The sequence below is a fragment of the Bemisia tabaci genome, chromosome 8, assembly GCF_918797505.1.
Source record: "Bemisia tabaci chromosome 8, PGI_BMITA_v3".
Classification (NCBI taxonomy): Eukaryota; Metazoa; Arthropoda; class Insecta; order Hemiptera; family Aleyrodidae; genus Bemisia; species Bemisia tabaci.
The window spans coordinates 18,607,734-18,621,292 of NC_092800.1; the positions used below are offsets into that span (position 1 = coordinate 18,607,734).

The 13,559-nt window shown below is 39.3% G+C and overlaps 1 protein-coding gene across 1 annotated transcript in view; it reads right to left on the reverse strand.

Annotated features, from left to right (window-relative positions):
- The window catches only part of LOC109044390 (uncharacterized), a 57,027-nt gene extending 44,606 nt beyond the window's left edge, over window positions 1-12,421 (reverse strand). Inside the window, exon 1 of the mRNA XM_072303427.1 lies at window positions 11,814-12,421. Coding sequence (XP_072159528.1) covers window positions 11,814-11,834 — 21 coding nt within the window. The 5' untranslated portion in view covers window positions 11,835-12,421. The remainder of the gene's footprint in view (window positions 1-11,813) is intronic.
- Between the last annotated feature and the right edge of the window lie 1,138 nt (window positions 12,422-13,559).

Below are 13,559 nucleotides of genomic sequence, written 5' to 3' on the forward strand. Positions count from 1 at the left end.
TTGCCAAATTTTGTCGAACCCCTCTTATTGACTCGATTCGCTGTGCGTCGCCGAACTCGTCCAAAATTTATCGGAATGAATTTATCGTCCAATGAAAATTGGTTATAAATTGATTTTTACTGTCCTCTTAGAAACAGTCTACCTTGCAAACTTGTCCCGATTTTGCCTCCAAGCCTCTAGCCAATCGGAGCGTTTGCATGAATTTGCATAATTTTTTTCTTCTAGGGCTCCTTCTTTATGTCTTTCACTGGAGAAAAAAAAACACATTGGATCTAGAGTCCGGACTCTTAAAAACATCGACAAGAAAAAATACTCTTGATTAAATCAGATTTAAGCTTAAATCAAGAACCAAGCCTCTTAATTTGAGCGGATTTCTTTTTGATTTTAGCTTAAATCTGATTGAATCAAGAGTCCACTGGAAAAAAACACATTGGATCTAGAGTCCAGATTCTTGAAAACATTGACAAGAAAAAATACTCTTGATTCAATCAGATTTAAGCTTAAATCAAAAGGAAATCCGCTCAAATTAAGAGGCTGGGCTCTTGATTTAAGCTTAAATCCGATTGAATCAAGAGTAGTTTTTTTTGTCGATGTTTTTAAGAGTCTGGACTCTAGATCCAATGTGTTTTTTTCCAGTGTCCTTTTCCTTGTCAATGTTTTCAAGAGTCTGGACTCTCGATCCAATGTGTTTTTTTTTTTTTTCCAGTGTTGGTTGTAGCGATCGTGAGGACCTCCCTGGCACGCGCATTAACCTGTTCAATATGGCACCACAGGACAGACGACCTGACGTCACAGCCAGACAGGGAAATATGGACGAACATCGTTGTCTCAGCCGGAGCAATGGTTTTACTAGTCCATCGCCGATGATAAAACAAGACAGTTTTCTCTGTGTTCCAGTAAACTTTATCGGTTGATTGATGCCGGCGGGTGGATGATCTACCCGAATGCTACCTGTAAGTGGCAGCTACGTGGGCGTTGGAGTTATTTCACGGGGCTGCCATGCCGAACATCCTGTCTCCAAAATCAGCGGCATAATTCGAAACCGCCATCGATACGCGGCGTCCTGCTTGCCTCGGAGACAGAGCCCCAAGACTCGGAAAATAAATCATCGTTGAATTATTGAAAAATCAGAGCGCTGCGGATTGATCGTTATCTTCGCGTCATAGCCGCGCCGGCCGTCCTGCCTCACTTTGCTGCGCTTATTGGCAGCGTGTCTAACATTTACAGCTCGGCTGGATGAAAATTTAAATCCCACGTAATCAAACGTCACTTTGAACGTATACTAAACTAGCGGGCTACGCCCTTGGCCCGCTACGCGGCCCAATCCCCGGGCGCTTCGCGCTCTCTTAAGCCCGCTTCGACAAAAGAACGACCGAAGAAAAATTGAAAGATTTCATACCTGACTCTCATTTGTCCAATCTTCCTTTAGCCGGGAGCGATTGGACCAATAAGAATCGAATAAAAAAATCGGCATTTATTTCAAACTTCACGCGAAGACTGAAACGAAACGGAACAAACGGAACGGAGCGTTCCGTCACTTTTGGATAATCTGTAGCAAAGGAGCATACCTTCGATTCACTTACCTTACCCTCCTAATAGACCAAGAATAAACATTTCCCGCTTAGTTCAGTTTGCCGCTAAATTTGAAATTTCCATTTTTCATTGGCGGGAATTTCAATATTGGCCCCCCTTTTTGAGCTCCCTAGTCTACCCGTATATAAAAAACCTGGATTCTATTTCCAAAATCTGATTAAAACGGGCTCATCTACAGACCTGTCGATAACCGCAAAAATCATGAAAATCGGCCCAGTAGAACGCTCGAGCTAAGCGTTACTAGGTACGCAAATTTAGGAGGTCTCGGAGCTTATGGTATAGAGATCAAGGGGTATGCCCCCTGGCCACCTCACTACCTGATCCCCAGAAGGCGCTTTGAAAAAAATAGTTCTGTTCATAGGGCTCCTGCACTTATTCGGTTACAGTTACAGAAGTTTCCGTTATGAGGACAGAGTACTCTGAGTACACGACCGAAGTTCTTTTCTCACAACAGAAAGTCCTGTAAGTATAACAAAGAACGTGCAGGAGCCCTAGTACTTTAGTTCCAAGTTTGATCGTATTTGCATGTTATTTTTCCACTTTAAAATTCCAATTTTCAATGCGTTTGCATATGCAAGACATCTTTAATATTATTTTTTTGCTTCAAAAAGATTATACCAGAAATTTGTATTAATTATTTTAAGAGACAGCTTCAGAGTAAGCGAACTTAACGCACATTTTTTGGATCAAACCGTATGAGCTTCGATTGATAATTAAAATGTAGGTGATCTTTACTGGCTACCCAGGATCATTCCTGCTTGATCAGGGAAAGATTAAATGTACCGAAATGTTCATGAGAGAACCTTACTCCGAAAGAAGGAAATGCATCGAGAATGTTGAATGAAAAAACCTGTTTCCATGAAATGGATAACAGGACCTTTAGGAACGAAATTCTCGAATTTGCAAACGTAATTTTCATACCGCGGAGTGTTTACCTAATTAGTGCAATTAATGAGCAAAATTCCCGAAACTTCCATCTAATGTCAACCACGAAGGTTGTCCTTATAATTGACACCTTGATAATGAATTCTCACAGACACACGTTACTTTTAGGCATGACTCAGATATGGCAGGGCCAATGATTATCCCCGATTGCGGAAATGTAGAGCAAATACTTGTCCAACGCTGAAACCAGTGGCTTTTCTCGTTATTATAGTGATATCCTGGTCTCATTAATATTCAAATCCGCATGACTCTGACTTTTTTCTGTGTTTACGCACGGGTCCCAATGTTAATTAGCTCTCTTAGTATGCGTAACTTACACTTTCAATTACATAATATTGCGATGTCAACAAAAAATTAGAACAAGCGTGATTCCAATATACAAGTTACTTACTGCAATGCACCCGCCATCGATTTTCATTAAGGCTACATAATTAGCACGCTTGTTGAGTAGTGTATGAAGTGTGAGATTATACCGGAAGCCAAAGTAAAAATAAGTGTATCTCTAATTGCAAATTTGAAAATAACGGCTTGGTTTTTATTTTATTTTGAAGGAAAACTACTCAAAAGTCTTTCTTGAAATTCGCTAAGAGTTTCATCTTTTCATTGGACAATGATTACTTACGCGAATTTCAAAGGGACATTCTGGTTATTTTTCTTCAAATCAATAAAACTACATCCAGATGTTTAACTTTACAATGAAGGTACGCCTTTTTCATTTGAGTCATCGATATGAGTCATGCCTCAAATTATTTCAGAGCGAAATAAAGAATTTTCGGGCTTTATGGAATCAGCAACACCGGACAAAACCGTGAGTAAAATTCTTCGAAAAATCAAAGTCTCCCTCCTCCAAAAAAAACTTATTAGCTTAAGGAAGAAAACTTGGCAACATATGCATGTCCATAAGACGTTTGTCTACAAAACAGTAGTACGTGTGAACTCAAGTTGTACACACCAAAAATCTTGTAACTGGATCAGAGCAAGATCCTTGCTTGAACCGAAGCTTGACCCATCCAATAAAAATTCCAAACGGTCATCTTCTTCGACAGGACCCTGCAGAACACCTGTATAGCCTTATTCGAAAGAACACCATGCACCATTCGACATGGAGCCCTGATAGTATATTAAATACATCATAAACAAGGCTCATTCCGAAATGTAAATGCTCCCATCTCACCGAACGTCGGAACGTGTCCATAAGTAAGTTGGACTCAACGATCTCGAGGAAGGGCAGAGAAGGGAGGGGGTGTCTAAAACAAAAGGGAAATGACTGAGGTGGGAGCTTAATAGAGACGAAACCGTCGGACGAGTTTCAAAAACATCGAACTTTCTGTTTCGTTGAAAAGGAGCAGACAGCGACGTGTACGTGTATACGTCCCAGGTGACGTTGAACCGCCGCGTCCCTAGCGCCTCCGCCGGCCATCATCGTGCTAATTATAATTAACAACGCGAAAACGCTACAATTATTCGGTATTTCTCACATTCTACTTTTAACCGCCGCGCCGCCCCGGGAAGATGAGTATATGCACGGTGCGTGCGCGGGTGGAGCCTGCGACGTTGCCATCCCGCCCCAGGAAATAATGATTTTGACGTTGAATTCGAGGAGTCTAAGAGCGAGGTCAAACGCTCAATAGAGGATTTGCAGGTGTCTGAAATTTGATGAATTTCGTGTTTAAGTAGAAACTGCTGAATGAACTGAACACGAGGATACCCTTGGTTCATGAAATAAACAATTATTGGAGAAGATATGACAAAATAATCTAATCTGCTAAAATACATATAATTAAATGGGAAAAGCCGCCAGATGACGTCACTAGGTGGTGCATTTTATCACTTTTAGATCTATTTTTATACTATTTCCCAAATCAGAAAAAAATTATAAAAAATACTGTGAAATCGGTTTTTTAAGCACTTTCAGATGAAGCAATAAAAAAGTTGCATTCAAATTCTCCATTGATTCGTGTATATATCGGAAATAAAATTACGACAATCATATTTCTGTTGATAGTTTCAGGTCAGGTGATTATTAATGGAAGGGACTCATGGGGTGAGAGAGTGTATTCATTTTTTTTATTTTATTAATAAATAGTTTTTTATGGTGAACTGGCAACACTGAGGTAGCTATTGAGAGTTCTATTCAAGTTTAAGGATTCCTCGACATCTTCACTCTCACTCTTCCGTCCCAAGAAAAGAGTCAAGAGTTGTAGCGATGCCATATTATCACTTTCCACAAGGCATGTAGTGGCGTGGCGTGCTTTGCGATATATCGATTGATCTGCCGTTTAAACCAATGAAAAATGATCGATAAACAGGGTGTTCGCAACGAACACCTTAATAATCGATTCTTCACCATGGCTTCAAATCGGGAGATATCGATCATTCACACCTCGCCACTGTAGTTGATCCATGTGTACTCGGAGACTTTAACGTAAGGGTAGAAAAAAATACTATACTATAAAATGATACAATCCTCATCAAAGTAGGACATATGCAATAGAGAATTTGTAGGTGTCTGGAATTTGATAAATTCCGTGTTTAAATGGGAACAACAGAGTGAACTGGACACGAGGATATCCCGCGGATCCTGGTTCATGGAACAGTTATTGGAGAAGATATGACAAAATGATTTAATCCAGTAAAATACACGTGTTTAAATGGGAAATGCCGGCAGATCACGTCACTAGGTGGTGCACTTTCTCACTTTCAAATCTATTTTAATACTATTTCCCAAATCAGAAAAAAATTATAAAAAATACGGTGAAAACAGCTCTTTAAGCACTTTCAGATGAAGCAATATAACATTTTCATGCAAATTCTCCATTGAAACGTAAGCATTGCACGGACTGCGTAGGATAAATTAAATTAATGAGGAAAAATATATGTATAATTATTGATTCTTTTGCACATTCATTTAAAATAATTTTTTCCGACCGATTTCGGGCACGTAGCCCATCTCCAGCGATAAGCATGCCTGATTGATAAGCCTCTGGCGAATGGCTGCACTGTTAAGTATGTGCGCCTGACAGTAGTTGATCAGTGGCGTGGCGTGCTTTGCGACATATTGATTGATCTGCCGATTAAACCTATGGAGAAGGATCAATAAACAGGGTGTTCGCAACAAACATCTTAATACTCGATTCTTTACCATAGCTTCAAATGGGATCGATGATCGATCATTCACACCTCGCCACTGTAGTTGATCCATGTATACTCGGAGACTTTAACGCAAGGGTAGAAAAAAATACTATGCTACAAAATGATACGAAACTCACTAAAACAGGACCCAAATGCGAGACTGGCGGTAGTTTACACATTTGAACATAGATACTTTAAAGCGATAAGGGCAGAAAATTGCCAAAGGGACGTTAAGCGAAAGAACAATAAGGTACAAGGCTCTTCGAGTTACCGCTGGTGATTTAACACATATCGTTTCGTATGTATTTATGAATTCGAAATGCCAAATCAACAAGACCTATTTTTCAAACGGCTTAGAAACAAGCAAGTAGATGAAAAGGACCATATTCGGAGGTTTATTACCGTGAATAAATATTGACTTAATTGTTGTTAGTGTATATTCAAACCTGCCACACTGGAAAAAAAACACATTGGATCTAGAGTCCAGACTCTTAAAAACATCGACAAGAAAAAAGACTCTTGATTCAATCAGGTATAAGCTTAAATCAAGAACCAAGCCTCTTAATTTGAGTGGATTTCCTTTTGATTTAAGCTTAAATCTGATTGAATCAAGAGTCCTTTTTTTGTCAATATTTTCAAGAGTCTGGACTCTAGATCCAATGTGTTTTTTTCCAGTGCAAGTTATTTTTCTAGATTTTGATATACCTGAACCAATGAATGGATTCGTGAACGGAATGAATTAAACAGATTAAATTAAATAGTTAATGGATTAAGGCAAGCGTTCGATACTGAAGGTGCTTGGACGTCCTTAACAGGATGAAATATCGATTTTAATTATTTCAACATACTGAACTGAAAAGCGAATGAGCCCCAGCATCTCATATTACTAACCTACTCGTTCAAATACTGAAAAAATCTCCTGATAATGTTTTTGTACATAAAGGTATGCACAAATATAACATTGTAGCCATCAAATAAAATCTGAATCTTTGAAAAGCATACTTCGTTAGTCTAGAAAAGGCTGCAAATTAATCGCAGTTATGTTTTTTCCACTAAAGGATTTATTTTAACCGACATGACGGAATAATATCAACCTCTGTCTACACCCTAGCTGCTACCTCATTAGATGGAACGCAGGGTGCGAAAGTTAATGTTTTCCTGCAAAAGGTTCAGGACAGGTAGAAAACAAGGTTGAGAGTTTTAAGGAACCAAGGAGCCGCGGATTTAAAAGAAGGCCGCCCAAGGTATTAGGCGCCATTCAGAAGATCTTTTTCCGCTGTATCAGATAAGGTAAATTACCCTCTCCGCATCCCTTTTTTGGGGCTCTTTTACACCTTTGAGCGAGTGACAGCCGCATTATTAGGTTTGTTTAAAGGTGTCGTCTTTGTTTTGTTTCGCGGGAGGGGTAGATGTGTTAGAGATTAAAGGTATCGCTCAGTTAGCCGTCCGCTGGATGCTCAAAAAGAAAGAATGCTGAGCCTTGATCAGCTGGTTGAGTGTTATTCTCAGATTAGCACCTGTGCAGACTGTGCTACACGACTAAGAACAAAGGCTTTCCATCATAAATGGGCTGAGAAGAGATTTCGGTGCATGATAGGCCAGTGCCTTTATGCTTTTGTCCAATTTTAAATTGAATTTGAGTCAATCATAAAATTATTCAGGCGCAAGATAAACCCAAATGACTCGATGACTGACTTCGCACATTCTGAAATGGTAGCAAAGAGGTGCTAATTGAATGGCACAGGATAATATGGACAACAAAAATTTTAACCACCAGAAAGAGAATTATTGATGAAAATATCGTTGCTTACTAAGAATAGATCAATTCCATGTCGAAATATGGAGCTCTTGGGGCCCATAAAAGCAGAAAACCTTTGAAAACTAGAAATCTCACTGCCAATCTTCAGATTCCAATATCAAAGCAAAATGGCCAAAAATGTTCAAAAATGAGCGTTTTCCCGCAAAAATGAGTAAATTTATACAAAAACTAAGTCAATACATGATTTACCATAAGGACTAGTCGTAACAATTGTATTAATAAATCACTGGATAATTTGAATGTATAGACAGGCTACCCTTTGGGCCTTAACAGCTCCACCATCTAACCTCAAAATTACCCACATGCCCGTGCTCTCCCTAAATAGGTACTCGCACTCTAGATTGGAGTGGAAAATGCAGCCATTTTCTGTGTTATATCATTTGTAAAATTAATCTCCAAGCACCAGCGCCAGTATCAAAATTTTGAGTCGTCTTGTTCGCCCAAGGTCTCTTTTTCCGTGGTCTCAAATGAATAATTTTGGCTCAGTATTTTACTTTCTCACTGCGATAATTAATAATTTGAGACAACGAGTACGCGTAATTTTTAATAAATCACCCATAACAATAACAATTACTGGTACAGGGAAGTGTATAACTGTTTCGAGTTAATCCTCCGTTAAATGAGCTTGAAATTGGAAACGTGTTATTTTCTCACTGATACCTGATGTAAAGCACGCGCTAAAATACAGACAGGAAGAGTTTATAACGGAAGTGTCGGGTGGCACATTCGACTTTAGGGACAACTTGCCTCAACTCATTAACCGGTAGGAATCTATATTCGTCAAATTGGTATCCGTAAACTGAGACAACCAACACATACCTCTTACGGCGCGGCACGAGTCTAGAGACATGCGCGTGATTTTGTAAATGTCTTTCCTCCACTTATTTGTAAAGGAGTAGGACTAAAGGGCCTTCGAGGTGGAGATTCAATTTCTTTAGCTCGGTAGAGAGACAGAGTTGATATATTTTTTTTTTATTGAGAGTTTAGTGGCTTCTATTCCTTTAGGAATCTACAGCCATCTATAGGCACTATTTATTGTCCGAAGACATCAGGGAGTTTGGTAGACATCCATGCTCGGGCTTACAAATTTTCACGGATTAAGGCCGAGCGAATTCTGCTTACAGATCCACTCGTCAGTTCCATGAAAATTTGTCGCCACCACCGGGATTCGAACCCGGGACCTATTGACCTAGAGTCAGACGCAGAGTTGATATAAAAATATCGATTTTTACTTTCCAATGCTAAACTTTTTTCTTGAAAAGCTCCGATAAAAAATTTCAAACCATCATTTTCCTTATCAATGGTGTTTTAATTTTACACCTGGCAACAGCGGCAGCAAAATTCATGTACGCTTTTCTCAAATTTATGTGTTTCCAGTGGGTGCACTCTGAATTTGGAATTTTGGAAGAACACAGTGGGAACATTCAAATTGGTCCAAATTTTCCTCGATAAAATATGTATCTTTTAGAAAAGTTATGAATATTTTCTCTCAAAATTGTCAGGCGCCGTAACATAGATTGCTGAATACATCTTCTGAAAAATTAAATGAAAAATCGCCTTAAATTCGTGCTTTATTAGAATAAATTTGGCAACGTCCAATGGTTCATATGGCGTTTTTACTTATCATTGGCAACATTGCTCAAGTGCAAAATAATGACTGCGAATAAGAACGTCGGGGAATTTTTCTCGAGTACACAGTTTAAGGAGTTTGAAGAAAAGTCGGGGTGAGACTTTCACACCTCAGCCACTACAGTGTTATCAATTCGTGCTGAAATTTCATAAAATTACCTTAAATTGTGATCACTGAAATTAGAAACCTCGTACCTTGACCGCGGCGTTCCATAATTTCCGTTTTCATCTTATTCACTCAGAAAAAAACGAAAATGAAGAAATACGAGCTTTTTTTCAAACATGAGAAAAATCATAAATCATTTCAAGAGAGAAGATTGATTATTATGTAAGTAAATAATACAAGTAAGATACATGATTTGAGTTGAGACATCGGTATGATAATTTGACTTTATTTTGCAATCAAAAACTACGATTTCTGGTTCAGTTTAGGAACAACGCATGTGCCATCAGATTCCTTACCCACGCAAGTGTTTTTACGGATGAGTCAGAACTTATTGTTATTCCAAATAATTGCAAGATGTAGTCCAATTTGTCTCCAGTCAAAAATGTATAATTTTCCCGAGAGGTTCCAAAAAGCAACTGCATGGAGAGTGTAGGGCCTTTACTCAGATAGTTCTTTTGGCGCCCCCTTGAATTAATGAGTGGAAGGGGTGGAGTTGGAAAAGTATTGTAAAGACGGGAACAATGTTCTATAATGGCAATCAAATGAGAATGATTACTGAGAACGTAAGAGTCGTAACTGTTTAAGTTAAAAAACGACGCTGAATATTGTTCAGGATAGGTTATAAAATAACAAACAAAACCCAAGAGTCGCTTGAAATTTAAATTATTAAAAAAAACGGGGAATTTTGCCGCCCCCACGTTTGGTGCCCTACGCGAGGGTGCACTATTTGTGCCTCTAGCGGTGAGCCTAATCAAATAGGTGAAGGGATGAGGTATTACGTCAGACAACCAAATTGGGCCATTTTTTTGGAAACTATGTGGAATTATGTATGATGCCGCTCCGATTGTGCAAATTCGTGCTTCATTTTAAATTAAACGTGATTAGATCTTGATGCCTTCCTAAAAACCTGCATTCCCCTCCCATTTTTCTAGAATATATGTTAGTAAATGTGATGTAGTCGTTTCTGTAAAGAATATCTCAATTGCATCCTTTCCAACTATCATCTTTTTAGTCTCGTTTGGCAACTCGCAATCCTTCTCTCCCTTACGGTCATTACCCACGGACTAAACCGATGGTTCAATTCCAAGGTGACATTGCAGCGGTCTGAATATCACCCCTAGCGGCAGTTTAAAAGCATTTTCCACGTGCTTGCAAAGGAATCCCCGCGCCGAGAATTCTCCGTCACAACTGCTCTTGTCTACTCTGCTTAGTTTTAATTAAAATATCCAACTATGTGCGAGCTTGCGATTATTCCAACGCACTGTATGATCACACGAACCAATGCTGATATTTGTATCGACATAAATCAATAGATAAATACAAATTTAAAAATTTCTTCGGCGTTTTTGGTATTTCGGCAGGCTAAGAGCTTTGAACGTTGCCAAACATCTCTCGGTGAAACGTGAAATTCCCCGGAAAGTTGTCAAAAATTTTCATAATATTTTACTCGGAATTCAATTCATCATGTGAACACTTCTTCGAATAGTGCAAAACCCACCTTTTTTGTCGCAATTCATCCAGCCTCCTCAAATTTTCTATTTGAAAATGGAAATTTATTAATCTATCCTCGTACAGAAAGAAGACCCTCGGTAACTTTCAATATAATCATTTCAATTTGAAAAAAGAAAATAAATTTTCAAGTTCAAAATGTACGGTACTCCAATAGTTTTTAGTTCGATCTAAAATTTAAGGCCCAAAAAGTGGAGGAGAGAACGTATCTCAAGTCAAAAGGTTTCAAAACAGACTCAAGCTATTCAATTTTTTAAAAGAATATGCCACGTAATTTCTATCAAGAACTCAGCTGATTTTCTCGCGCAATCAGAAAAATAATCAACGAAATTTTCAGTCAGAAATGCCCAACGGTCACCCGGGAAAACTACAATCTCCGTGCGAAAAATTCGCAGCGTTGATAGGTAGTAACGCGCTTCGTTGGAGAAACGACGAGCTATGAGTTGAAGCATATTTATTCAATTCCGTCTTCAACTCTTGCAAAAAAATACTTCGCCTTTTTTTCAATCATAGTGGGTCATCTCCTCTCAGCATATTTTGTTCCTTTTTTCGCGACAGTACATATACGCTGAAAATTAGTTTCTTGGATCCAGACTCTGAACAAATTTGACAAGAAAAATACTCTTGATTCAATCAATTCTTGTATGAATCGTGAGCCAAGGCATTACTTTCAGCGGATTTCTATTTGATTCAAGCAAAAATCCGATAGAGTGAAGAGTTTTTTTCCTTGGAAAATTTTCAAGAGCCTTGACCTTTCATCCAAGAGACTTTTTCCAGTGTACAAATGAATCAAAAAAGAGTCCAGACTCTTAGGTAATAAATTTGACAATTTTGATTTCAATCATCTCTTGATTGAATCTTGAGCCGGTACTTTCAGCGGATTTTCATTTGATTTACGTAAAAATCCGTTGGAATCAAGAGTGTTTTATCTCGTCAAATTTTTAAGAGTCTGGACCCTTGATCCAAGAGACTTTTCCCAGTGTACAAATGAAACAAAAAAGCGTCGAACCCTCCACTTACCGGGTAATATAGCTGCCTCATCGTGACGATATATCCAAACTTTGATGTTACTCCTCAGGTGTAATTTTCCAGTACTTTACACGATCCAAGCACCAATCACTGATCACTACACTTCGATCAACACTAAAAACCGGCTTACTGTTCCATCACCAGGACCAATCCTTATCACTGCAGATAATACTTTAATCACCAACAAGTATCAGCTCTGGGAGTGAGAGTGCAGTAAGAAAACTAAGAATTTCGACGGATGAGTTTCCCTCGGAAAGGCGTTACATGTCATGGCACTAAATTTCGCATCGATAAATTTTCAAGCGCGAGTAATCATTCCACACATCGCGATCTCTCGCGTCTTCGGATCCGGGGGCACGAGCCGAACATACCGGGGAAACAAATACAAATACAAATACAAACGAACGGATAAACAAGACACGCACGTGAGTCGTGAGGTTGTTTGAGGAGCAGCGCGCGGTTTGGTGGGTTCGCTTCACCGGTGGAACGGTGGATGGTTAATGGAGCCCGGTGTCGCGTCGCTGCGGGAGGTGGCGGTGGCGGTGTCGGATTCGGAAGGGAGAAAAGTTCCTGGAGAAAAGATAAACCTCGGCCAACCGCGCTCCACAGAGGTGAAACCGAGGACCCGCACTCTGCCGTGCTAAAGAAAAACGCCGTATGAGCATTCAGGCGTTGCCATATCTCCTTCCATAAAAAGCGAATTCACTGGGATAATTTGGAATATTTTTCCGCCAATTTTTCAGGTAATTTTGTTCACGATTGACTCTAAAATATCTAAAAATTTTAAGGGAAAATATGCAAAACTCTCTTCAAAAATACATGTTTTAGCCGGGGAAATTCGGCAACTCTCGAAGGTTTATAAGGCGTTCTTCCTTAGCGTGGCAGCGCACCTTGTTCGCCGATTTTTACCTGGGCGGTCGAATCGGCGCGTTTTTGGCTCCTTCCCGCCAAAAAACGGGGCCTCGTGTGGGGATCGCCGTGAGGTGCTTTTCATTTGCCTCGGACCAAAGAAATCGAAAATCTGATTTCTTTAAAAATTCATTTTGATTTTTTTTAATGCATTTTTTCGCTTTTTTGGTGGCAAGTCATTTTTCTTAAAGCATGTTTTCCTACTACACGTCTTCCGTCTTCCAAATACTTTTTTCCACACATGCTTTTTGTCCCGTCACAGTTTAGTCCACGTTTTCCGCGCGGGAAAAGTTCGTTGCGTAATTTAGGAACGACGCCTTAGTCTTACGAGTGAAATCTCCTGCCGGTTTTTTCCTGGGATGATTTTTATTGATTTCAATTTTTATAAAAATGGAAAAAAAATATCAAAAAAATTAGATTAAAATAGTGAGCGGCTCGCAACAAATTTAGTTCCGAGGCTTGGTCGAAAAATTGTCTCCTTGCTCTACCGGGCCGATTTCAGCGATTTTTACAGCTGTCGACGAGTGATAGTCTCCTACTGAGCCCTCTCTATTCAGATTTTGGAAAAATGACCCAAGTGTTTTTTATAATACTAATATAGTTTTCATCTTTCCCATATTCATAAAGTAAATGTTAAATTTTTCTCTTAGTTTGTTCTAAACATCTACTGGGCCAATTTTTTCGACAGAAGTGGCTATCGATATAAAACAATCCTTGAACGAGCCCGTTCTTTTTAGATTAACTCGCGGGGCCTCGCCGCCGCTATTTGAGAGTTGAGCCGCGTAGCGGCAAGGAGCGCACCCTCTAGTCGTATCGCCTTAACCAAGG